At 37.7% G+C, this 23947-nt stretch overlaps 1 protein-coding gene and 1 non-coding gene across 2 annotated transcripts in view; one reads left to right on the top strand and one right to left on the bottom strand.

The window, feature by feature from the left end:
- The window catches only part of C4H20orf194 (chromosome 4 C20orf194 homolog), a 71951-nt gene that overhangs the window by 28130 nt on the left and 19874 nt on the right, over nt 1-23947 (top strand). The window contains exons 10-27 of the mRNA XM_032186530.1: nt 175-310; nt 1978-2059; nt 2948-2984; nt 4340-4427; nt 4859-4935; nt 5207-5251; nt 5701-5746; nt 6084-6195; nt 7259-7329; nt 8082-8132; nt 8964-9051; nt 12680-12783; nt 16069-16215; nt 19487-19575; nt 19789-19887; nt 20159-20276; nt 21595-21683; nt 23006-23164. Coding sequence (XP_032042421.1) covers nt 175-310; nt 1978-2059; nt 2948-2984; nt 4340-4427; nt 4859-4935; nt 5207-5251; nt 5701-5746; nt 6084-6195; nt 7259-7329; nt 8082-8132; nt 8964-9051; nt 12680-12783; nt 16069-16215; nt 19487-19575; nt 19789-19887; nt 20159-20276; nt 21595-21683; nt 23006-23164 — 1638 coding nt within the window. The remainder of the gene's footprint in view (nt 1-174; nt 311-1977; nt 2060-2947; nt 2985-4339; nt 4428-4858; nt 4936-5206; nt 5252-5700; nt 5747-6083; nt 6196-7258; nt 7330-8081; nt 8133-8963; nt 9052-12679; nt 12784-16068; nt 16216-19486; nt 19576-19788; nt 19888-20158; nt 20277-21594; nt 21684-23005; nt 23165-23947) is intronic.
- TRNAL-CAG lies at nt 12039-12121 on the bottom strand. The gene has a single exon. It is a non-coding gene; the product is annotated as a tRNA-Leu (tRNA).

Here is a 23947-nt window from a genome sequence, read left to right as displayed (position 1 = left end):
TTCAATAGGAAGCTTTCTGTGGCTTTGATCTGTGCAGCTGTAGCAATTTTTTGTCCTGCTCTCCTAGTAAGAAATTGAATAGTTGGTCTATCATACTTGAAAGCCTTTTTCATTTGTTGTTATTCAAGTTTTCTTGCAGTGTTTTGGTGGTGATAGCTTCTTTTTTTTCCATAGTCCCAGCCGGCAGCCTTTTGTTCTGTTTGGTAGCCACTCAACTAGAGAAAACTTGAACTCTGGTAACTTCAATTTTCCATCAGAAGGACATCTTGTTCGAAACACTGGCCTTGGTGGAAGCACTGCTAAACATATGGTGAGGTTTTAAAGTAATTATCCAGCGCTTCTAGGCAGCATATATTTCTGTTTTCTTTGTATATTTTTATGCCCTTTAAGCACATGTTTCCTATTAGTTAAATACCCAATTTCTCATGTATAAAAACGTAAGTTACCTTAACAATCAATCAGCTTAAGGAGCAATTTTTTTTTCTCTTTCCAAGTGAAAGTATACTGGCTATTTAATCATAGGCTGCTGAAAGCTGCCCTTTAAAGACTGCTTGTTTTTTTTTTTTAACACTTGAGGTGCTGCAAATGTTTGGGTGGGGGAGAGGAAATGCCACTTGGAACAGTTACCCTAGCTGTAAAGAAAAAAGCTTTGTAATGGTAGCACATGATCTGACACACAGGTTTTGGTTGAATCAGAGCTGTTAAGCTGCTTCTTTAAAAGAAACAGTAGGACACTTCTCTCTCTTTTTTTAATAATGGTTTTGTAGGTAGACACAGGATCCATACGTGCATCCAAATTTCAGTGTCTGCTTCAGCAACCGAACAGTTGCTTGAAAATTTTGACCTTTGCAAATCTTTCTGGTGTTCTTTGTTCTGGTGAACTTTGAAAATCTCTGTGGTGTTCAACGAATGTTACACTCAAGTTGTAAGATTAACTTGTTTCCGTTTTCAAGTAAAAGCTTAGTTTTAAAACATATCATGAGGTCGATGGCTTGTTGCACTGCTGCGCAGGGGACGTAACTGGGGAAGCGACCCCAGGGAACTCAGATCCTCTGCCTGGCTGGGCTGGGTGCATCAAGAAGGTAACTCGCAGCGGAGGAGGAGAGGTAGCGTGCAGCTTGCGTTGTGTAGTGCTCCCTGCTGGCTGATCTCCACGGGCCCTGGGAGTGTCTGTCAGTTGTGCGAGTCCCACGTCTGTGCTGTGGAGGAGATGGATGTGGCTGAGTACATACAGGTCATCGTGGAGTGAACGTATGATTGAGGGACTGACTTTATGATCTTGTCGTGACATTTCATGCATAAGCTGCCTGATGGATGGATGGATACGGGTACTCCTGACACATCACATGAGTCAGATGCCTGAGAAAGGATTGTATTGGCATTCCAGTGAAATCTCATTCACCGTTTGCTGTCCTAACCTTATTTCTGTGAAGACATCTCCGATTTTTATTTTTTCTTCCCATGTTAACATTCCAGTTGAGTTCGTGTGCTATCTTTGAGAATGCAAGTGCAGTTTTTTTTTTTCTGATGCAGTACCTGCTCCATCTGTTGTCTTCAATTCTGACGTTGTTCTTAAAAAGGTGGTTGGTTTATTTACAGGTACAGGTGATACTGTTTTAATAGGGTATCGTGAAAACAGTAAATAAGGCCATGTGCGAGCATAGTTATTGGAACGTGACCCACTTCCCTTTTCATGAGAAGAGCAGTTGGCATAGGAAGTTGAAAATGCATTCTTAACACTTATGGAAGTCAGAGCTCATCTCCTTTCCAAAGCCTTTGAACCGTTCAGGTCAAGTCAAAAATGAAATATACCTTTGAAAACGTAAGTTGTTCTTTAAATCAGCCAACTCTCTTATACACCTTGTGTAGTATGTCAGTTGTTAGAATACTTAAGGGGAACTTAGTTTATTGTTAAATATTGCACTGATTTTTATTTTTACTAAGATCTTTCTGTATCTCATTACTACTGACCACCAGGTAGTGCAGTGTGTATCCCCAAAGGGACCTCTGGCTTGTTCCAGGACCTATTTTTTTGGAACCACTCACGTTCCTTTCCTGGGTAAGTATACTAAGCATGACAAGCAGCAATTTAAGGGAATTCTTCTCTTTAATCACTGCAAGTCTTAAATAATCAAAAGATGTTTTTGATTCCTTTATGAGCATTAGGCTGCACAGTGTTTTTGGTGGTAGATTCTTGCATAATTCTGCAGTGGGTGCATGACACCTTAGCAGAACATTTTTCTGCTGCACATCCTACGCTACTGTGCAATGCTGTACACTACTGTGTTGTGATTCTTGTTGTTTTGGGTGGCTTTTGTGATTGTGTCTTTGTTTTACATTTGTTTTTTGGGGGTGTCGGTAAACAAGCCAAAGATTTTTAAAAGGATAGAGAAAAGTCTTTGACTCATCCTCAGCCATCTTGCTTGGGTTGAATACAAGGTGTTTGAACAGTTATCTTCCCTAATAAAAACAAATCAAATGAAAGTTTGAAAAACAAGTTTCTTAAATGACCATTCTAAGTGGTTTGGGGTCTGTGGATAAAGTCAGTCTCCTTAGGGTTACCATACATTTTCAAACTGTATCCAACTCAGATAGTGTCAGAAGAGAAAGTGGTCAGAGGCATGCAAGAGAGAAGGAATTGTAGCATGTATTTACTGTAGCTATGCTTTTTCCTGGGTATCCAGTAATAGCAGCTTTGGGATCTTTGTTCTGACTCAGTGAAGCTGTGCTTACGAGATGCAGATATTATTTTGGCAATTATGTACAGTCTGTAGTGTTACGAGTTGATCTGTGCTTTGCTCTTTCTTTAATTTATAAACAAAGTGAAGTTACATAAAATATTGGGTAAATATTGTCTAAGATAAGCAGCAGAACTGTTAAGCCAAATAAGTTCTGTGTGAAACGCTTCCAGAAGTGCTTAAAGGAAACTTTTTTTTTTTCTTTACAGGAAATGACAGCGAGATGCACAAGAAACCTGAACAAGTGTAAGTTGCCGACTTAGAGTCATAGAGTGGTTTGGGTTGGAAGGGACCTTAGAGCCCCCCCAAACTCCCTGCCATGGGCAGGGCCTCGTGCCCCCAGCCCAGGCTGCCCCCAGCCCCATCCAGCCTGGATTTGAGCGCTGCCAGGGATGGGGCAGCCACAGTTCACAGAAATATTTCATAAGCAATACTCAGTCCAAATCCAGCTATATTTAGGAAGTAGAGTTGCAATCTACAATACAGAACGGCTGGAGAGCATTAACTGGCTGTGTGACTTCAGGTATCCCTGGAGTAAACTTTTTTAACAAATACCGTTTGCTGTCTTGCATTGTTAACATTAACATTTTAAAATGGGTAGAGAAGTAAGAGAACTAAAACCTAAATGAAATGCATGTATTAGTACATGCAATTATATGGATTAAACCTCATCAAATAAATAAGGTTAATTTTTAAACTACTTGCTGCTCTCAGGGATGAAGTTAGAACAAAGCCTCTGTAGAGCTTGTTTGAATTGGCTGATGTCTGTCCAGGCAATCATCGGGGTGTTTTGAGATTCCTCCATATTGGGCCATGCTTGGGAGCTTCAGATGCTTTTTTCCGTCATTCGGGAATGCTTTGCATAGGCTTAAATGCTGTATTTTTGTCTGTCTTTCCCCCTGCATCCATCCCTCAAAATTTAGCTGTTGCAGAAGAGTTGGGGAAGAAGGCACGTTGGTCTATTTATCTTTCGGTTCCAGTTTAGTTGCAGGACAAAATGTCTTAGTTGGGCACAGGTTTTTTGTTTTCAATAGCTCTGGAGCTGTGAATGTGTCAGGAGCTGTAAATCACTTCTGGCTTCTCATCATCTTTGTTTAGTTCAGTAGTAGTCTTTCACTTCCCATTTATGAAGAGAATGGGACTAAGCTATGATGTAGATGTGATCTAAAGGTGGTGACTGCTTTGTTCTGGCTTTTTTTTTGATTGACATTCTCCAGTAAAAGACGGTCTCAAAGCTGGTTCTAGCCTGGTTTTCTTTTTTCAGAACGTGGGGCTACCATTCCATTTCTGTGTGAATATTTAGGGGGTGATCCTTAACACAGTTCCAGTGAAAGTCAACAATAAAATGTGTATTTTCCTTGACTGATGAGAACAGGGCTACATTTCTGGCAAGAGATTTTATCAAGATACTCTGTAGTTTGAGCAATAGCAAATTAATCTTTTTTAAACTGTGATTTAAGCATAAAGCTACATCTACACTCATTTGAACAAGAACCCCTTCTGTACGAGGGAGTTAGTTCTGTGTTAACTGCTCCTTTTAAACCGTGGAGGAAACCAAACTCTATCTGTCTAGTAAATGTTGTGTTTGTGTTTCTCTTCAGTATGCTGTTGTCGCAAATATATACTGCTGTTGTAGAGGCTGTGCTTGCTGGCATTGAGTGCTATGCTAAAACTTCCACTGAATCCAAGGTAAATGAAGCACTGATTCTGTACATTCTCACTGTTGATTTGCTGCCGTATAAACTTATATTTAATATATTTAAACACCCTTTACCTCACATGCCCACCCCCCAAAAAAAAACACCTTTCACAAAGCATTTCAGACAACTGCTTAACATTAACGAGGTTAACACTGTGGTTTCCAAGCAGTATCTCTGAATTCTGTCAAAAAAAATAAATTCAGGGTATATCTAATCTTACCTTTTTACAGTAGTTCATCTTTTATGAATTTCCCTTACCTTACAGTAAGGAACACTAGAGAAGTAAAAGACAAATTTTAGCCGGGTGCATCAGTGTAATATTGTTTGGTGTATGGTCTCTGTATTTTATGGGTGCTCCTACGGTTGCTGGGATTTTGAAATATGGGAAAAGGTGTTTCATTCTTGATTTCCTTTTTTCAGGCAAAGGAGGGAGCAGAGCAGATGTTTATGTCTATGTTAGATACCCTACATTTAACACAGCTTAAAACGGCGTTAAGGTAACTACTTCCAAATAAATATTGATTTACTGCATCTTTTGGGGGAAAAAATGCACAAAATGTTAACTTCAAAGTTAACTTGTGCGAGTGTCAGTATTCCAAGACTTCATAATGTGTTCAAAAAGCTCTTACAATCACAATAATTTAATTTTTCCTGTTTATGTAATCACTTCAACAGTTACTTTGTTTAAAATGTGTTATTGCTGCTCTTTAAAAATGTGCAGTAGAAGTATACAACATGTTTTTCACCAGTACATTTTCTTTTCTGCAGCTCTAAAATTGCTTTTCAAATTCAGGCTGTGAACAATCATGGAAGGTTTGTATCGCTTCCTGTTATTCATTAATGTAATAGAACACTAATTAATATATTGTCTCGGAGACTGAAAAAACGTTTGATTATTTTGTACAAGATGCTCTAAATATTTTTATATTTGAGTCGGTTTAATGGATTCCTATTTGTAATTATGGAATCTTGAAAACATTTTTAAAAAAAAAAGGAAAAAGAATACAACTGGGTAAACCATTTTTATTAACTCTGTTAATGAGTAGAAGCAGCACAAGCCCATTAAGAGTTTCCATTTAAAACAGTGCTTTTAACTTGGTTGACATCACGAGCTTGTGCTTTTTTAATCCCCATGTTGTCTAATTGACTGAAACGGCCTACACAAATCAGAGCTTGCTTTAAAATGAAATAGATTTTTGACTGTTAAAAAGTCACTCAAAATGATCTAATCTTTAAATATTTAATTATCATTATTATTCCAGAATTACTCCATTAGATAATGAGGATAGCCTGAGTCTGATTAAAACGGTAAGTAAGCTGTTCAATATTCTGATTATATATTTTGTTAGAAAGTAGAGCTTGAGTGGCTGTTTTTATGGGGCATGCTGAGCATTTTATCTATGTGACTAGAAATGTAATGGCAGTGATTATTTCAGAGATAAGATTGAGATAAGATTGAGTTTTAATGTGAAGTAAGTGGAATTTGGAGCAAAACCTTAAAATATTGTTAAGGTTTCAGGCTTTTCGATTCAATGTAAAAGCATTGTGTTTTAGGAAGTTTAAAACACGCTGTTTGTTGCTTCACTTGAAATATTTCAAATTCTGCATTCTCTCCCTTTCCTGTCCAACTGTCTGATCGTTGTAGGCGTCTATGATGGTGTTTGACATTCCAGACTTGCTCACAGGAAGAGGATGCTTGGGATCTGTTGTCTTTTCAGAGTCCTTCCTAACATCACAAATATATGTAAAAGAAAAAGGTAACTATTTTGATTTCTAGTACCAATGTATCATTCTCTGAACTTTTTTGTGGTTGAATAGCAAATGGATTTCTGATGGTTGTTATTATTGCCGTTAATATTTTTAAGCCTTTTTGTTAAATATCTACATGTTTTAGCCTGTAGTGATCTACATGTTTTTGCCTTTAGTAAAGAATATCTTAAGTGTCAAGACAGTTTGTCTAAGCTAACTGAAAGGACTTCAGGTTTTATGGCTGTCTTGTCCCTAAGACTGGGCTGAGGTGTCAAGAACTCTAGTATACTAGCAACCTACCCAAATTTTCTTTGGTCTTGGTGAATATTTTATATTGTAGCTCTCTTATATCACTTTTTAACACTTGTTTCATGTATTTGGAAGAGGTGAAATAAAACTAAAATGATACAACTTCTATAAAGCTTACTTTTAGAACAGGCTTTTATTTAAAATACAGAATATTGAGTAACATCTTTAAACAAGTGAATAGCTTTCAGATTGTTTACATGTGGCAAGGAAGTGTAGTTGTTAGGGTTGTCTGGACAATATTTATGAATTCTTGTATGCAGACAGACTGCAAGATTTTTAACCATGGGAGTTGGAACACTTTTGGTGAGGAAGAGAGCAAAGGAAGAAGCCAATCACACATTCAGCCACTAGTATTATTTATATTAAAACTTTGTAGTCCCTCCTCAAAACTAGAAGTTTTGGGCTACCATTTGGGGCAAGTTGCAGGCAAGAATTGGAAGAAAGTTAGCTTAGGCTGTAGTGTGAGCCAGAAAGAAGCAAGAAATAGCCAAGAAGCTATGATAAGGAGATGCAAGAGGCATACTGAGAACAAAATAAAAGCAGGGCTTCTTTGTTGTTTAGCAGTTCTGGGTACATTACAGCACAGGGAGACTAGAAGCTAGTCTGCTGGGAGAGCTTCACTTAAAAAATAATGAGTCCTTAAAATAATGAGCAATCTTTTCATATTTCCTAGAGAAATTTCCAGTTATTAAAGTAACATTAAATGGTCTGAAGTACATGGATGGTATTATACTTCTTTGCTTTCCATTTACTTCCCTGCAGATGGCAGTATTAATTCAGAAACCAGCCACATAATATTGACTGCAGCTATCCCAAGATACGCATCTTGGCTGGTTAGTACACAAAAATTTGTTCGATTTTATTCTATGAATGCAGTTTCACAACTGGAAACGTGTCATAAATGTATGGATTTATGAAGAAGAAGTACAGAATCCAGTCATTAAAACAGAATTCTGTAATACTGTAATTTTTTAAAAATTTGGACAAGGAGTGTATAAATAATAAGAAGAAACAGGCTGATGGTTCCATTCATGACAAGTTTTAAATCATTTCCTTTTCACCACCATTTCAGTTTTTAACTGTCTGAAGTCACGTTTGGTTTTTATTTTTTTATTTCTAGGAAGTATACACTATAACATTTGAAAATTCTGTTTATTGTGGGGTCACTTCAGTGTCTACCCCAACAGAGGTCTGTTTCCAGACCTCTAAGGTAGTAAACTGAGTTATAACTTCAATGAATGTTCAGAAGAAGGACAACATTATGCCAGTTGGCAGTCCATGCTTCTGAAGTACTTTAATAATGGTATTTTTTTGAAAGTTACACTCCTTTGTGTCTAATACAATACAGTTTTAGTCTACAAAAACAATTTAATGGGGAGTATCTCCTTGAATATATTTCAAAGAATTATTTCTGTCCCATGGTAGCACAGTATTGAAAAGCACAAAGCTGTCTTTGAAGCAGTCTGGTCAGGATTTTTAACTGTCTGTGGTCCATAAGGTTCTTGAACCTTCTTTAAAGATTTCTTGTTGAATTAACTTGCTTTATCTACTAACAGTACAAAGGGAAACTTTTTTTTGGCTACAGGTTGAAGATAGCGATGTGAAACTGTCTGAAAAGGCACAGCTAATATTAAAGGTAAAATTAAACTTTTTAGTTAAATTATAAAGGTTATTTTTTTCAAGAACCAATATCCTCAAGATCTTAGCTGCTAGTAAAACTGGCTTTTAGCATTTTTTTCCTCTTCTGTGAAAGTCTTATCTGTTCTATCTTGTCTTTTTTAAACTTGGACCTAAAAAAAAGAAATGCATTGTATGTAAAAGTTTGGTGTTTTCTTTCAGTCCAAGAATGGCAAAACCCAAGAGCAAAAAGTTCTAATAGGGCTTAGATTCCATGGAAGTCTCACTAAGCATTACCCATGGAGCACATGAGTTTAAAAAAAAAAACAACAAACCTCAATGCCACTTTACATGCAACTTTCTTTTAACTTAATTAGCATGCTAAATGTCTACAGGAAAACACTTCAAGCAGTATGAAAAAGAAAAGAATTTGGGATCTGGGAACGTCTTAAACCACATGAGTTTCACATTTGTGGCTTAGCTTGCGGTTCCCAGGAATCTTCATTACAAATAGTTTCATTTTCCTGTAGTACACTTTGAGTTCAGTCGATTGACAATCTAAAAACAAAAAGCTGTGCCTTGTGGCTGTGACAATAACTTGTAATTTAATAGCTGCTGGCAAAACCAGCCGGGGGGCGGAGGGGGTGCTTCTAAAAATTGGTCTCCTGACATAACAGTGTCTTTCACTAGTTCTTCTGTATCCGTGCAGTTTAAATTCTTTTAAACAGCATCTGTCAGAACTTTTTAATTTCTTTATTCTTGTAGTAAAACGTCTTCTGATGAAAATGTTCTTGTCTAGACTACAGTCTTTGATGTGGTCTGTGATACTTTTGTTTTTTATCCTGTTTAGGAAGACAAATCTTTTCTGGGCACTTTACTTACTGGAGGTGATGGAGCATATATTTACTCCAGCAATCCACAGGCCATGCCTGCAGAAGGTGAGATGTGTTTTCAATTGTTTATTCAGTTAGTCCAGTTTCTGCACAGTTTCTGGGATTCACGAATCTGTACCATTATTCCAAGCTGCTTTCTTTCTACTTGCCTCTGTAAATCTCTTGTTAAACTCCACGTTTCCCTTCTTTGTCCCCAACCTCTGCTTGGAACTCGTAGGTGTAGAGGAGGAATTTATATCAGAGCTATAGGCTTGATTTTGACACGCATGCAGCTCCCGTTGCATGATTGAGAATTAATGTTTGTGAGCCTGGGAGAGTTCTCCCATAGTTAAAGTACAGAAGAATGCACAAACTGGGTTTTTCTTCCCTTAATGGGTGATGTGGTATGTGGGTTTGGCTTTTTCTGTACCTTTGTGAACATCAGGTTAGAAAGACTGGGCGTTAAAGTAGTGACATTATGCTGTGGGCTCCCAGCATAGGAACTGAAGGCCAATACGTAAGTACCTTTTGAGCAGCATGATACACTGCCTCTGTGTTGTGATTTGTTTCTAAATTTACTTAAAGCCTTGTGCTCTTTGCTTCTACCAAAGCCTCTTCCCGGAGCTGACATGCTGTTCCAGCTTTTTTTTCTGTTGTCATTTTCACTCAGGAACTTTATTAGCACAGAAGCTCCCTGTATAACAGAAAGATGGTCATTCTCAGTGTTTTTCAGATTTGGTGAAGTTACTGTTTTCTGACACAAAATGACAAGCAATGGATAGACCACTCCTCTTGTCTTGGTGCATTTTAATTGAAGACCTTTAGTTATGTTACTGAGATGCTTGTGCTTCTTAATACAACTTAGGTGGACTGTTGGCAGGATTTTCCTTCACACGGCAGCATTGCATTAATGTGACTTGCTTTGCCTTGTGAAAACTCAAAGGTGAATGAATATTTTGCTAAATCAAAACATTTCTTAAGGCATATTGCTTCTCTATTCTTTTGTCCAGGGTAGGTACTCTTGTCACAGTATTGATGTACAGCAGCAGTGGTTGTTCAAATACTTATAAGCTGTTAATTTTTATGGGAAAATACTTAGCTTTTTTCTTTTGTAGTTACACAAAGAGAGTACTGAAGACAAATAATGATGTGCAAAGCAATAAAACAGCAAGTTTCACATACTGGATTTTTTTTTTTTCACTCTAATTTAGAAGATTTTAAAGGAAAAGTTAATGCAGAACAACACGTTTAGCTATTTTGTTGTTTTGCAACACAGTTCTGTGGGTGCAGGCTCACTCGGTAAATAATCAGGGAGAAGAAGAGTGGTTTCTTCAGCGTTGTGAAAAGTGACTGTCTCTGCCTCAGTGGAGCAGTGTGTTTTTTCCCCTTTTTTGGTAGATTTGCTAAGTTAAATGTTTCCATAACTCTCGGGATGGAGAGTTATAAGTAGGTGGTATAAGGACCATTATGTAACACTTCAACGAGTGAGATATTTTCTCAGGTGTCAAGTGAAAACCAACTTGATCTCGTTCCCTTTCATGTGTGCTGCAAGATGCTTTGCTGTGCTCCAATTTGGGCTCTACTGGGGCTTCAGCCATCTAGTCTGGCAAGGCGAGGTGAAAAAGATGCTGTCACACAGGCACTCCTCCTCTCTGTCATTTGTCTTGCTGTAATGAGCTCTGCATCCACGACTAAAGTTCATGGCAAAGAAGTTGAGCTGTTAAACCTTTTCCTCAGTATGCTAACGTGTCTAATGTTCTCTGGAATTTTATGGGGTGAACTTCACTGAGTCAATCACTCGTACCAATTAAATAGTTTCTGTTGTGATTAATGACTTGTGAAAAATATACAAACGGTATATCAAGTTGTTCTTGATGTAATTCAGTGACTTTAATGTTGAAGGGGGCAATCTTGGTTTGGACTAATTACTATTCTTTTTGGATTCCTTTCCTGTTACAGAAGAATTAACATTTCCAGTTTTCCTGCTTTTTTCCCCCATTTCTCAGGATTTGTCAGTGGGATGCTCTGTGAAATTTGACAAACGTATTCCTAATGTTGTATTTGGCCATATTTCTTCCTCAGCCAACAGAATACCACCTGTGTTGTGTGCTTTGAATTTTGTGAGCCCTGTGTCAGCAATGAAGTTCTTGTCTATGTAGACTGTTAAACTTCCACACCTGTTTTATTATGTGAAGCTTTCTAGTTACTTGAAGGATTTGTTGACTCCTAGGTTGTCTCCATTTTACTTTGAATTTGGACCTCAAATTTGTGATTGCTTTGCTTACAACAGTAGTGCCTGTGTGTTATAATAGCAGTTGATTTTGCAGCACAGGTTTAGTGTTTGCTGGAAGCTTCACCCTACAACTATGGCATTTGTAGCTAACAGCCTTTTTTCAGCTAACTGTTGAAATCATTTACCTAGATACTGTGAATCTTATCAATCTTCTTTTCAGTATTAGGATTTAAAAGTTTGAAGATCTTAATGAGTTGCCATTTCAAGAGGAAAATGTCTTAGTTCTTTGCCTTCATTCTTTGTTATTTATTCAAAGCATTATTTGATTGAGCTGGGTGTACAGTCATGTTTAGCTGGATCTTGTAGCTGTTCTGCTGCTGACCCTTGCTTTTTCTTAAAGCTCAGCTCTGCGTAAAGCTGCTTTTTTTTCCCTTTCCCTTTTCCTGTCTCACACACTTGCCTGGATGGGATGTGATCCTGCTTTTAATGCTTGGTCTAGCACTGGTAGCAGAGCCCCTACTTCAGTCTTCTGTTTATGGCTTTCTTAGGACTGTCAGAAATTAGCTTTTTGCTAATGTCAGTCTGTAGAGCTTTGGAATATTCTTTGTTATACCAGTGAGCCTTGCTGCTTCCCCTGATCATCACATTTGCTAAGAGCCAGTGTCGAGGAAAAAAAGGAGATAAAATGAACTTTGTCTCTCTCAGCTGTAAGTCAGGAGCTTCCAGGGAAATTGCTAACCCAGAAACAGTTGCTTTTGAGAAATCCCAGTGCAGGGTGCCCAGCCCCACACCGGGGCGGCTGCTGAAGAAAAGAGCAAGTTGTCAGAAGTGGGATTCGAACCCACGCCTCCAGGGGAGACTGCGACCTGAACGCAGCGCCTTAGACCGCTCGGCCATCCTGACGGTGCTGCTGTGCTGGGGAAGCAGTGAGCAAGGATTTGTGGCAGCATGTAGGGGATCTGTGTAAAGGGGGTGGTTCTGTGCCTGTGCAAGGACAGGAACCTCTGCTGATAAAGGGCTTGCTTGTTTTCAACTCCCTTTTGATGAGGGAGTGAAGGCAAACTGTTATCTGAGATTTCGTTTTTTACTGTCTGCGTGGTTTGTATTAATATGTTGGCTCTTTGCTGGAAGTCTCACCACCTTTTCCCCTTCCCCCCAACCCTAAAAAATGAAGCACAGAGTATTTTTATAGTAAGTGGGCTTCAGGGAGGGCTGAGATGAAAGCAAATGTAATCACAGTCATGATTCCTGCCCTTGATAGTGAGATCTGGTGAAGAGCAGATAACTGCACTCTGAATGCTGCCTAGAAGGTATTGCAAATCTTCACTCAAATGTGTTCTGTGTTAAGTAGGACAAAATTCTGCAAGAGCATAGATTCTCCCTGAGAAAGAGGCATTCAACCATCATATGATGTTGAAATATTGGTACGCACCTCAGTGACTTTTTTCTTTCACGTTCTAGGCAAATTGTACTTCTTCTCAGATGGTATCCTCTTTTCTGACCCCCACCATGGCAGCATTTCCATTTCAAAGGACCATATGAAGTCCCTTTCTCTCTACGATGGGGTGAGTGTTCTGTTTGTTCCTACTACCACAAACTTTTCGTCACGTTTTAGAATTACTTGTATGCGACTAATGCAAAGTGTTTAATTTGAGTTGCATTTTTATAAGGGTGTGTAAAACTAATACCTGATGCAAATATTTACTGTTTTTATATTGCTTAGCTAAACAAATTATTGATAAAATCCAAGGATATAATGTTCTTGATCTGTAAAATTGCTTTTTATAAGAAAAATTGCAGAATAAAGCTTTCATAAAATGCCTAGCGGTCCTAAGTGATGGGTAGAGAAAAGTTCAAGGCATTGTGAAGTCCTACAGAGTATTAGGCAGCAAAATGCTGCGTTCTGTTCAAAATATATTTAACCTTTAGCCAAACGTTCGTGGCAGTGTACTTCTTATCTCCGGGGAGGTCACGAGCAGTGTCTGTCTCCTGTCGTAGAGCACCGTGTAACTGACAGGGTGAAGGGAGTGCCTGGTTCGCCTTTTCCAGGCTGAGAGATGAGATGGAGAGGCATGCTGCTTGTAACTATCCATATTCCAAATAATTTCAGTAAAAGCCAGTGTTAGGAATCACAAAAGTATGACTACGATCAGCTTAGTATCTGTTCACTCAACTTTGTGAAGTTGCTGTGCTAATAGTTTGGTTTTCTGGCTCAGTGGGAATTGAGCCAGGATGATGATGGCACCTCAGCTTTTTTTCTTCTTTTTCCTCTTCGAGGCAGGCACACTGGGTTAACTATCACTTTTTCAGGATGGAAAAGACATTATTTTGGTTATTGTTTCCTAAGCACACACAAAAAAAAGTTCTTTCCTTTAGTTTCTATTTTGTTCAGGTACAGCATTACACATTTGCTTAGTGACCTCCAGAAAGCATTGTGTAGCTGTAATTTCATCATATAATGGCGGAAAACAGTAAAATACAATAAAAGTGCTATTCAATTGAGATGACTGAGGAGAATCTTACCTTAGCTGCCTTTTCTTCTATATCATATTAATTGCCCAGTGGTAGTTTAAGAAGCTATTTTAACGCTGACCTTCCTTCTATTGTTTGATTCAAGACACTCACTTTCGTAAAACTAGCTATTTATGGGACCTGGCTATCATTCTTGAACCGACGCCAGATTTTTGTGTAAAGCTAAACCTTGACAGAGAGCATTTTATTGTTTAACTGACTAGGCATAATACAAGGGTGGAGAGTTTAAACGTTCAGTGACAGGAGAAGAAGGCTAATTGTTATGCTTTTGCTGAAAGTTAGTGCAGCAACAATATTGATGGAAAGTAAATGATAATGCTAGGATTAAAATGAAAAATAGAGACTGTAAGTGATGCAGAGTACGGATTCTTAGCAGCTGTCTCATGATGCCTGCTTGGTGCTTCCCTTTTTGACTTGAAAATGTATTTCTGCTTCCAACACATGCTGCAAGCTTCTCTCTTCTGAGAATCGAGGTGCTTAACTGCCATCTAACCTCCTGAAGTCCTCGGGGCTCACAGGCATCCAGTGCATAGAGGAAAGGATAAACTGCTTATGAAATTGTGCCACGAACATCTAAAGCAATAACCATCCCATCCCAATCTGGGTACAACCAAAGATAAATCACCAGGGTGTAAGGCAGTATTGGTCTGCATTCTAGCTTAGTTCCAGCCAACCAAAGGGAGTAGTTGCCACCCAGTCTCTACACCCAGGTTTCTTTCTTTCTCTTTCGTAGCTGAAATTTTACCGAAGCATCTTTATTGTGTAAAGATTAGATTCTGAGTGCTTGGTTATAGGGTCTTAAATTTAAGACTAAGAATTGAAGCTTGAAAGTATCTGAATCCAATATTTATTTTGGTCATTTATCATTACCTGAACAAATATTTAAGTGATATTTAGATTTCATAACAGAATTAACATCTTGTAAAACTTGGAAAATAATTCTTTTAACCTTAAGTCTGTGAGGAATATTGATGTTTATTTTCAGCCTTTTTCAAGTCATAGCACACTAAACATTTTCCAGGAGGAGGAACTCATTCTGTTGTGCTTTTCACGTGCAGATTGCAGCAAGTATGAGTTTTCATACTTCAGTCTTCATTAAATCTTACAGTTATCCCACAGGACCTGGGGTCTGTGGGCCATGAGCTAAAAGTCATTTTCTTTTGAGAAATTGTTTTCTTAAAACATTTTTGTTCTTCAGTAACCTCAGTGACTTAAGGAGAAGATTACTTTTATAATTAATCCCTGAGTCAGGAAAGGGTAGAGATTTCTTTGACAAATGTTTCTTAATTGATACTGATTCTTATGTAAATGTTCCCCAGTTGGAGCTTTCCTCCAAAATCAGGAAGTAGGGATCTTTCTTCATGTCCAAGGAGATGGATGTTACTCAAATGCCAACTTGTACACTGAGTAACAGAATCCCTACTTTCCAAGGATGTTTCACACTGTTGGGTTGTACTCTGTGTCCAATACTTTGGTATGAAGAGAGTTGCAGGTTAAAGCTTGAGCATGAAACACTCAAGCATCCTGACAAGTTGTACATAGATGGCTATCTCGAAATCCAGAAAGCAAGGGTCACATCTTGTTTTCTTAGAAGAAAAATTGGATAATCTCAGTTCAATTCTTCTGAGGGAGACTGGTTTTGAAGGCTTCAGCTTTCTGTTGGTGAAGAAGCAACAGGTTCAGTGGAGTTTGTGCTCGCTGAAGAATCTGAGAGAAATGGGACACTTGTAAGATGCAGGCAACCCACACTTCCAATTGCAGGCTTGACAGATGTACCTGTTGGCAGTGAGGACCCTTTCAGGTCAGAACCTGAAGAGAGTGGTATAAAAGTTTGCAGTAGCACCACACCATACTTCTGATCCTTTTACTGACTCATTTAATTTGTTCTTCTAAGGAACCTGTGTCAGGAAATGCAAAGGTATAGATAAAGGTGGCTCTGTTGTGATGCATTAGCAGTTAGTAGAAGAGAGGCTGGTGGTGGAGAGAAAAGATGGGGCTACAAGAATAGGTATTAAAATTCAAATGTTTTTTATTTGTCTTTTGTTTTTTAAGGATCCAAATCATGTGAACAATCTCAGGTGTTTTCTTTAAAGTGTACAATATTGCTGATAGCTGCTAAATAGAAACTGAGAAGTAGAGCAGGTGATTTTTCTGCTCCATTCCAGTGATATGCAAGCTAATGAATGCTCAGATCATTATGCATGCCATGCTAAGTAGTATAGATCAGAAAAGAACTGTTACAGTCATACTACATTAAGCCTGTTTTTCACTTTCAATAACTGTTTTTTATAAATTGTCCTGTTTCTTCCTTTTTCTAGGATTCAACCAGTATTGTTGCTGCTCTCTTTATAGACTTCAGAAGCTCCTTGCTTGCTCATCTACCAATTGAATTCCATACCCAAGACAACTTTTTGATGATTGCACTTTTCCCCAAAACGAAGATTTATAAAGCTTTTTATTCACAGGTAAAGTAAATAAAGATAGCAATTTTTTAGCCCAGTCCAAACTCTTACTCTTTGTGTTTCAGATGAGAGGCAAGGGTAAATGTTAATGCCTGTGTAAACTAATTATATTTGTTTTAAAAAAAATATATATATTCCTTCTTATGTTAGATCAGCTGCTGAAGCTTGGCATCTGATAAGTAGGTTCTGAAAAGTTTGAAGTATGAGGTCTTTCTTGCCTCATTCTTCACAAGCAAAACCTTTTCCTGTATCTCAGTGCACCAGCATGGTTTGGAAAGGAGAAGAAGCAATTAGTTCTGAGGGAGCAACAGGTTAGGAAGTATGTTGAAACTAACTGGATGTTAGGAGGGTGATTTTCAGCAAGAGGTTGGTTGGTTCAGCACTAGAGCAGGCCACCCAGAAACTTAGTCTCCACTTCTGAAGATCTTGAAAACTTGGCTGGACAAATCCATTTTGCAAATCTGATCTGTACTGCCAGCAGTAGTCCTGCTAGGAGCAGAAGATTGGTCTGGAGACCTCCAGAGGCTCTTTTTCCTCTAGAAACTTTCTTTTTTATGTGACCGATAGCAGTTCCCTGTAGTCCTTCCTAGGAGCATGATTGCTTCTGATCTTAGGAACTTGCATGTGTGAGAAACTTTGTCATGTGTGTATTCGTAGTGATTGTGTTGCTTGTTATGTTTAATGGTCACCATGTGCTTTCATTTTGTATTCTGAAGTCAGCGATTGCTCTAAAAGCTTGTTTTCTAGTAGTTGCATTTTAAACGTAGTACTGGTGTATAATTGGCTGCAGCAATTGTATGCAGTGGCAGAGGTTCCATTGTGTTTTTTTTTGTGGTTAGACACGTTTGGATCGTGATCCTTAGGGAAGTTTTGTTTCAGTCTTTAAGTATCCCATATGGCATTGTATTATTCTCTGAGTAGATTGGCTTCGTGTGTTGTAATGCAGAGGCTTTTAATAAGCGAAACTTTATAACAATAGCACTTTTGAGGAAATGAGCCTGGAGATTTTAGGACTTTGCAAGGGTTTTAGTATGTGATAGTAGCCCAGGACTGGAAAAGACCACCTAGCTCAGTGAGTACAGTCCCCACTGGTAGCATTAATGATTCCATACAATTTCTCCTTTTATCTTAAGTGTTTAGAGTCCTCCCACTGTTCAACTATTTTGAGTGGCTGTGATTATTTTGCTCTTGAATTTCTAGCCTATTTTATTAGGTCTACTTTTATACATGCTTGTGTTTTGTTTTCCCAATGGAAATGCTTGAGCTGTTCAGAGATTTCAGACCTATCCTTTCTGGCGTACTTAGTCTGATAAACAAAAACCAGATCCTTTTTAGTCTATTATTATAAAATGTGCTCTTTTCCTCTGATCATTATAATAATTCTTTTGTTTTTGGCTACAGATATCCAATACTGTGTGCAGTATTATATATGAGGGTATTTGTTTCTTATAGATGCAGTAACAATTATCTTCAGAAAAAGTTTAGTTATCCTTTATTTGCCTTTGCTTTGCCCTGCTGCCTTGAATTAACAGATCTTGGTGTTTTTTTTTTGTTTTGTTTTGTTTTTTGTTTTTGTTTTTTGAGAAACATCTTCAGGTCCTTCCCTTCTGATACCCACTGACTTTCCATCTGATTCCAGAAGTGTTTGTGTTTATTCTTACCTTCTTCATATTTTTCACTTTCTTCCGTTCTTTTTTGTTAGATTTTCTTGTAAGATATAGTGCTGTGCAACTGTCTCCCAACTTAATTTCCACACAATGCTGTCAATTCCCTTCAGTTCTTGTGTAATCCCTTAAGGATGGCGTTTTGGAGCATTCACTAAGCAGCTGAGTTGCAGTTTCTCATCTGGCTGGCACCATACCAGCTGCTTTGCTCACATTCAAGCAGATGAACCATGTCGTTTGTCTAGGAGCTGTTATCACGTAAATGAAGACTAGCCATAAGACCAAGTGTTCCTCGCTGTAAGCCATTCCAGTCAGGCATTTTATTTTGTTGGTAACTACAGGTATTTGTTTTCCTCCAAAATTTTGTCTAAAACTCTGCATAATGCTGAAGTTATGTAGACTTAGCAGTTGCTTTACAGACCTGTAGCTGCAAAGATTGACTGAAATAAATACAGACGGTGGTTTTAGTCTTCTCCAGTCATATGCCACGATACCTCTCTTAGCAGACTCACTGGAACTATGACAATTATTTTAAGACTCCTTGAAATAGGAAGTGGCAATTACCCATCCCTCCAGATCTGAGTGTATCAAATTCTTTGTAACTGCAATGTCGATTGCAAGATGTTGAGCACACAGGAATAGAATCTGATTTGAGGATCTTGCAAAGACAGGGCAGTGCCTTTCACATCTCCACTGTAATTGAAAGTTGAGGTGGCTTTGATTAGATTTTGGGACATACAGAGAGCATCTTTTTTCTTTTTTTTTTTTCCTTGAAGTCATACAAAAAGGACACTTCCCAGTTTTGTTGATTTTCCTTTTCAAGTTCTGTCTCAGTCTGACCTACGTTTTTGCTTTATCCCTAGCACTTTGACTTCTAAGTAATTTTTTTTTTTCTGTTTACCAGTCCTTCTTTCCATCCCTTGTAGGCATTTTCCTTAGTTTTGAAGTGGTTATTTGTTTGGTTGTGTGGTTCATTCTACATGAGCAATGCTGTCTTTGTTAATATCAAAAGTTTATTTTATTTTGATGTTTTTTTTATCTCAGTACCCTTGCACTTAGGATGCCGATTTGTTAATGGAAAGCAGTCTTGTCCCTCCTCGGTTGTTTTGTCTTGCAGAAAATAATTGTGAAAAATGACAATGGCTGTTGCCTTTACTTACTAAAAGAAGGGAAATACTGAACACTGAAATGACTGTGATTCATCTGAATCTGATTTCTAGGTTCAGAATGCCATTCATATTAATGGGACTTGGCTAGAGCAGCAGGATGTGAGCCAAATGTTGTTCCCCAGAGAAGCGAATGCCTCCTTTTTCTCTTGCATAGAACCAGAATTTTTCTTAAATTTCTAAAAATGTGATTGTTGCAATATTACCTAATAAAAACTACAACAATACTTAGAGGAGTTGTAGAGCAGGAACTGCTCTGTGAAGAATTCTCTGTGGAGAATTCTTCCACATTTTGAATATTTTCAGCAAAACTAGTATTGTGAAGTATTACTTTAATGACTGGCTAAGATGAATGTATGTTTAAGTGAATAAAAGTCATTCTTAAATTCAAAAAACAAATTTTGCAAAATAATGACATTTACGAGCAGGTCTGGTTTGTTCCAGGTTTTCTCTTCGTGGCAAAACCAGAGAAACTCAGGATTATGTTTAAGAGTTGTCCAAGAAGAATTCCTGTCAGTGGCACAAAAGAGACTGTAAGTTCATGCTGCTCCATTTTAACTGTGTGCTACCATTAGAAAAATGCTGAGACTCAGTTTTTGATAATGATTTGGAAAGGAATTGCAGTGTTCTTAGTGCAACACTCCCTTTTTTTTTTGTGCTGGCTATGTAGACATCTGGCTTAAAGAAGGAAAACTTCTAGGCTTTTTGTTTCAACTAACAAATTGATTTTTTTTGCTTCTTTTCAGACATTCCAGTGTTCAGAAGCTATTTAATTATTTGTCTTTTCCTTCTGGGGAAAGATGCAGTGAACTGAAAATATCCGCTGCCCTCCCAGAACTAGAGAGGTGAGAAATTATTTTTATTTCCAAGGGATTAGGTTTGACAGAAATGGTACAAAAATATTTTGTTGTATGTAATCATCATCTAAAAATTGCTTATTAAATAAGTGTGTTCACACTAGGTATTTTTACTCTGAGATGAATTATTTCCTTGCTAGGAAGCCTCTGTTTGACCTTTTAAACAATTTTATTTTAGTTATTTCCCAGCTATTTATATGAATGAAGCCTTGGTCCTTTATTTTTAAAAACACAACTTTTATTTTTTTTTTTTTGAAAGGTTTGTGCAGCATTTTACTGTCAGCAGCGTCAGTCGCGAGCCAATAATGAGAGCACATCTTCCTGTTTTACTGCAACAGTCAGAAATCATTCCTGATAGCAAAGCAGAAAGTGATAAGGTAAGAAAGCAGTGCAACAATACTTCCTATCCCTAGCACGGAGTGTTTACCAAATATTCTGGCTGTTACTGGTTCCATTCCAGGTAATGCAATACTGACACGCAGCATGGTGTGTGTTTAGCTATGCCTCCTGCTCCGGTTCATACTGAACATGTTTCAAGTCTGTTTCTTAGAATAAATTGCTCTGTCTTCTTTTCCTGTTTACGTTACTTAATTTTGTGTTTAAACAATCTTTTGGAAGTGCCAGTGGACCTTCAGTCTGGTGAAACAGGGATGGAAAACGAACAGTAGATCTTCACAACTGAGCAGTTTTCTCTAATGTCCAGACAGTTTAGCCCTGAAGCAGTAGTTTGTTTTTATGAATTTCTGAATAATTTAACCGAATTGTTCTCTGCAACATAAGACCTTTAAATAGCATGGAGGTAGCACATGATATTTAACATTTGCTGATATTATCTGTAGAACACTCTGTTCTTTATAGGGGCAACAACAATCATCAAACTTAAGGGATGCTTTAAATAGCATTTTCAGAGAAATAATTTCCTTGGAAGTTTCCAGCATTTGAAGGCTGCTATAAGCAAGAAAAACAAAGCAGCAGAAATATGGTCTTTCTCTTCAAGTATTGCAATATGGTGGCAGCCTTATTTCCTAGGATCTATTTCAGAGACCGTACTGACACCTAAGTATTAATTAGTAAACCCTTAGTGTTTTTAAACCTGATTTTAAGCTTCACTTAAATGTCTTAAGAAAAAAAAAATAAAAAATTCTATAATGTTATACTAGTTTCTATAAAACATTCAAACTTTGATTTTTGTTGAGTTACTTCTCTATCTGTATTATGCCTACTCATTGTCTGTTAGCATCCAAAAGTGATTTTGAGGATAGGATACAAATAACCTGCAGATGGCTATCTTCAGCTATGCTCCAGGTAGAAACTGGGAGAGGTAAATTGTCCCTTATTGATAGGATGATACACAGTGTGTGGGGTGGTTACCAGTGTGACATAATTTCTCTTTCTCTTTCAGCACCACAGAGAATATGCATAATGGCAACAGGGGTGCTTTGTGCAGAAAAGCTATTGGCGTGTTGGAGCTGTTACTGTGCAGCCTCTTCCCAACCCTGCTCAAAGCTGCATGCACCGTTGCTTAAATCTGCAATAAATTTTGGATATAACACACTGGGCTTAGTATCAGAAACTGTTTAGACTTAAGGTTTTATGGAGATAGAGAGCCTCATGTGCAGTGCTAAACCTTGTGTGCAGTGCTAACTCATTTCTTCTAGTTTTTTAAGTTGTCCCCTTCTGTTTCTTGTGTTTTAGGTTGTTATCACCATTATAACGGGTCTTCCAGGATGTCGCAGCAGTGATCTGTGTGCTTTTCTTGTAACTTTTAACAAGGAGCATGGAAGGTTTGTATAGTTCTGGTTTTACAGTCCAAAGCAGTGGTCTTACATACAATCAAAGAACTACTCAACATGAAGGAAATAAAAAAACAGATGTTATACTTTAAAAAAAGGATCCTGATTTCTGATTTGTAATCAGATGTATTATAAGAATACATTGAGTAAATATTATGAGGCACTTCAAATAATCCTACATAGCACAGCATAGGGTCTGTTTCCCATGGGGCATTAAATGAGCACAGTTCTATTATTTCAGGTATTTCAGTTAACTTTGTTATGCCAGGCATATTTGATCTTAAATACTAGACATTCAGAGAAGAAAAAAAAAGAGATTTCTTCTTGATATTCCATATTAAAAATACCAGAGGTATCATTACAGAGCTATGACAAGTCTGGAACTACCACTCATGCTACAGACAGTTGAGAATAATTTTAGAAGGGCCAAGTGAATCTTTGATTAAGCATGGGAAAGGTCTTGTCAAAACTTGAAGGAAACAGTTGAACAGTTTCCATTTATTAACTTGTGTGGTAGTGAGTCTAAAATACATTTTTCTTCTTGGGGAAAACACTGTACTAATGGTCCTTACTACAATATTTTAAAGTCTGATCTAGTTTCTATTCTACAGTTGCAGGAGATATATTCAGGACACGTATTGAATGGCAATAAGATAAATCCACTGTAGGAATTTATTATTGTGTGTGTTGATACAGCTCTTTGTTCTGAGAAAATCAAAATTCTTAGTCTTTCAAATCTTACAGCCAGACACCTTAGAGTTTAATCTTAGTAAGGTTCTGGACTGTTCTGTTGTATTATTTTTTAACTTGATGTCTTGATATTGACAAGTTGATTTGGAATATCTTAGTGGCTCTCTTCAGGGCAAATGTAAGGTGGTTTTTGAATGAGATGTAGTATTATAGAACATTACGTTTTCCCACAAATGTCATCATTACTTTTATTTTTGCAGTGAAAGAGTTTCATGCCCAGTCTTAAATTATATGAATCTGAGTTTTGTTTACTGCATCACCAACAAAGATCAGAATTACTCATATGATGTGCTGCTTTGAAGAAGCTGTTGAACATTGTTTTATTAAAAAAAAAAAAAAAAAAAAAGGCAACAAAAAACCACAAGCCCTTTTGGCAGTAGTCTGAGGAATGTGCTTATGCTGAAATGATAGAAAGCCAAGTAAATTTCTCTCTCCCACGTGGTATGAGAAATGTGGAGTCTTGGGTCTTGTCATTGTTGGGTTTGGTCGCTGGTTCAAAACAAGAAGTAAATAGTGTTCTATTACATAATAATTCTAACTTTTTGCCTTGTGTTCTGTTGTAGGTGGATAGTTTATCGGCAGACTATGGATAGTCCTGAATGTTTCAGTGCAGCACACTTCCAGCGTTATCTCTCCAGTGTCCTGGAGGCTCAGCAAAACCACAGCGTCCGTCAGTCCACTTATGCTAGAAAGAACAAGCGGCTCTTAGTGGTCTTGCAAGGGTAAATGTTACAACTCTGAACTGTTGAATGGAATAGGGGATTTTCTGTTCCTTGTGTTTCCAAGGCGTTTTTAAACTTCTTGTCACTCTGAAGCAGTCAAGTTTCTGTGCTAAAGTGTGGTTCTCTGTTAAGTCTATTTTATGTACATACTAAAATCAACTTTCCTGCTACCTATTAATTTTATTGCTTGCTACTCTTAAAAAAAAAAAAAAAAAGTGTCCAAGGAATTTGGTCTGCCTCCTCAGTTTAGGAGGTTGCTTTTGAGAGGCCAAAATCACAGTTTCCTTGCCCTTTCCAGCTGTAACTTAGACTGCTGTCTATAGAATTTTATTGGAACAGCTGTTTCCCCTCTATACACGCTTCCCCAGACAACCTAGATAGAGAGGTAATTGTCCTTCAAAGCCTGGTTCATATTCATGAGTATCTTCTTCATTTTCATATTCTCCTATCTCCTGCAGACTTGCACTTCAGTGGTCAGCTTGCATGTTGTTGGCCCTGATGGTACACGTATTACTGCCACTTTTTCACAACAGACCTATGTTTTGCATTGAACAAAGCAATAAAATATACAATAAATACACAAATCACTGCAGAATAGGCTTAGCTAACTTCATTGGCCCCTTCCAACCTAAGCTGTCCCGTAATTCTATGATGATTCATATTTCACCTTTCATGTATAATCTTCCTTGAAAGGTTGGAAAAATATTGAAATTATTTAATGGAAAGCGGGGGTGGAACACCTTCCTGTTTGTTTTTTTTTTTTTTAGAGGAAGATCTATTGTG

Source organism: Aythya fuligula, chromosome 4 (assembly GCF_009819795.1).
Source record: "Aythya fuligula isolate bAytFul2 chromosome 4, bAytFul2.pri, whole genome shotgun sequence".
In the NCBI taxonomy this organism is placed as follows: Eukaryota; Metazoa; Chordata; class Aves; order Anseriformes; family Anatidae; genus Aythya; species Aythya fuligula.
Note: the sequence above shows the minus strand (reverse complement) of the source record. Positions and strands in the feature narration are given on the sequence as shown.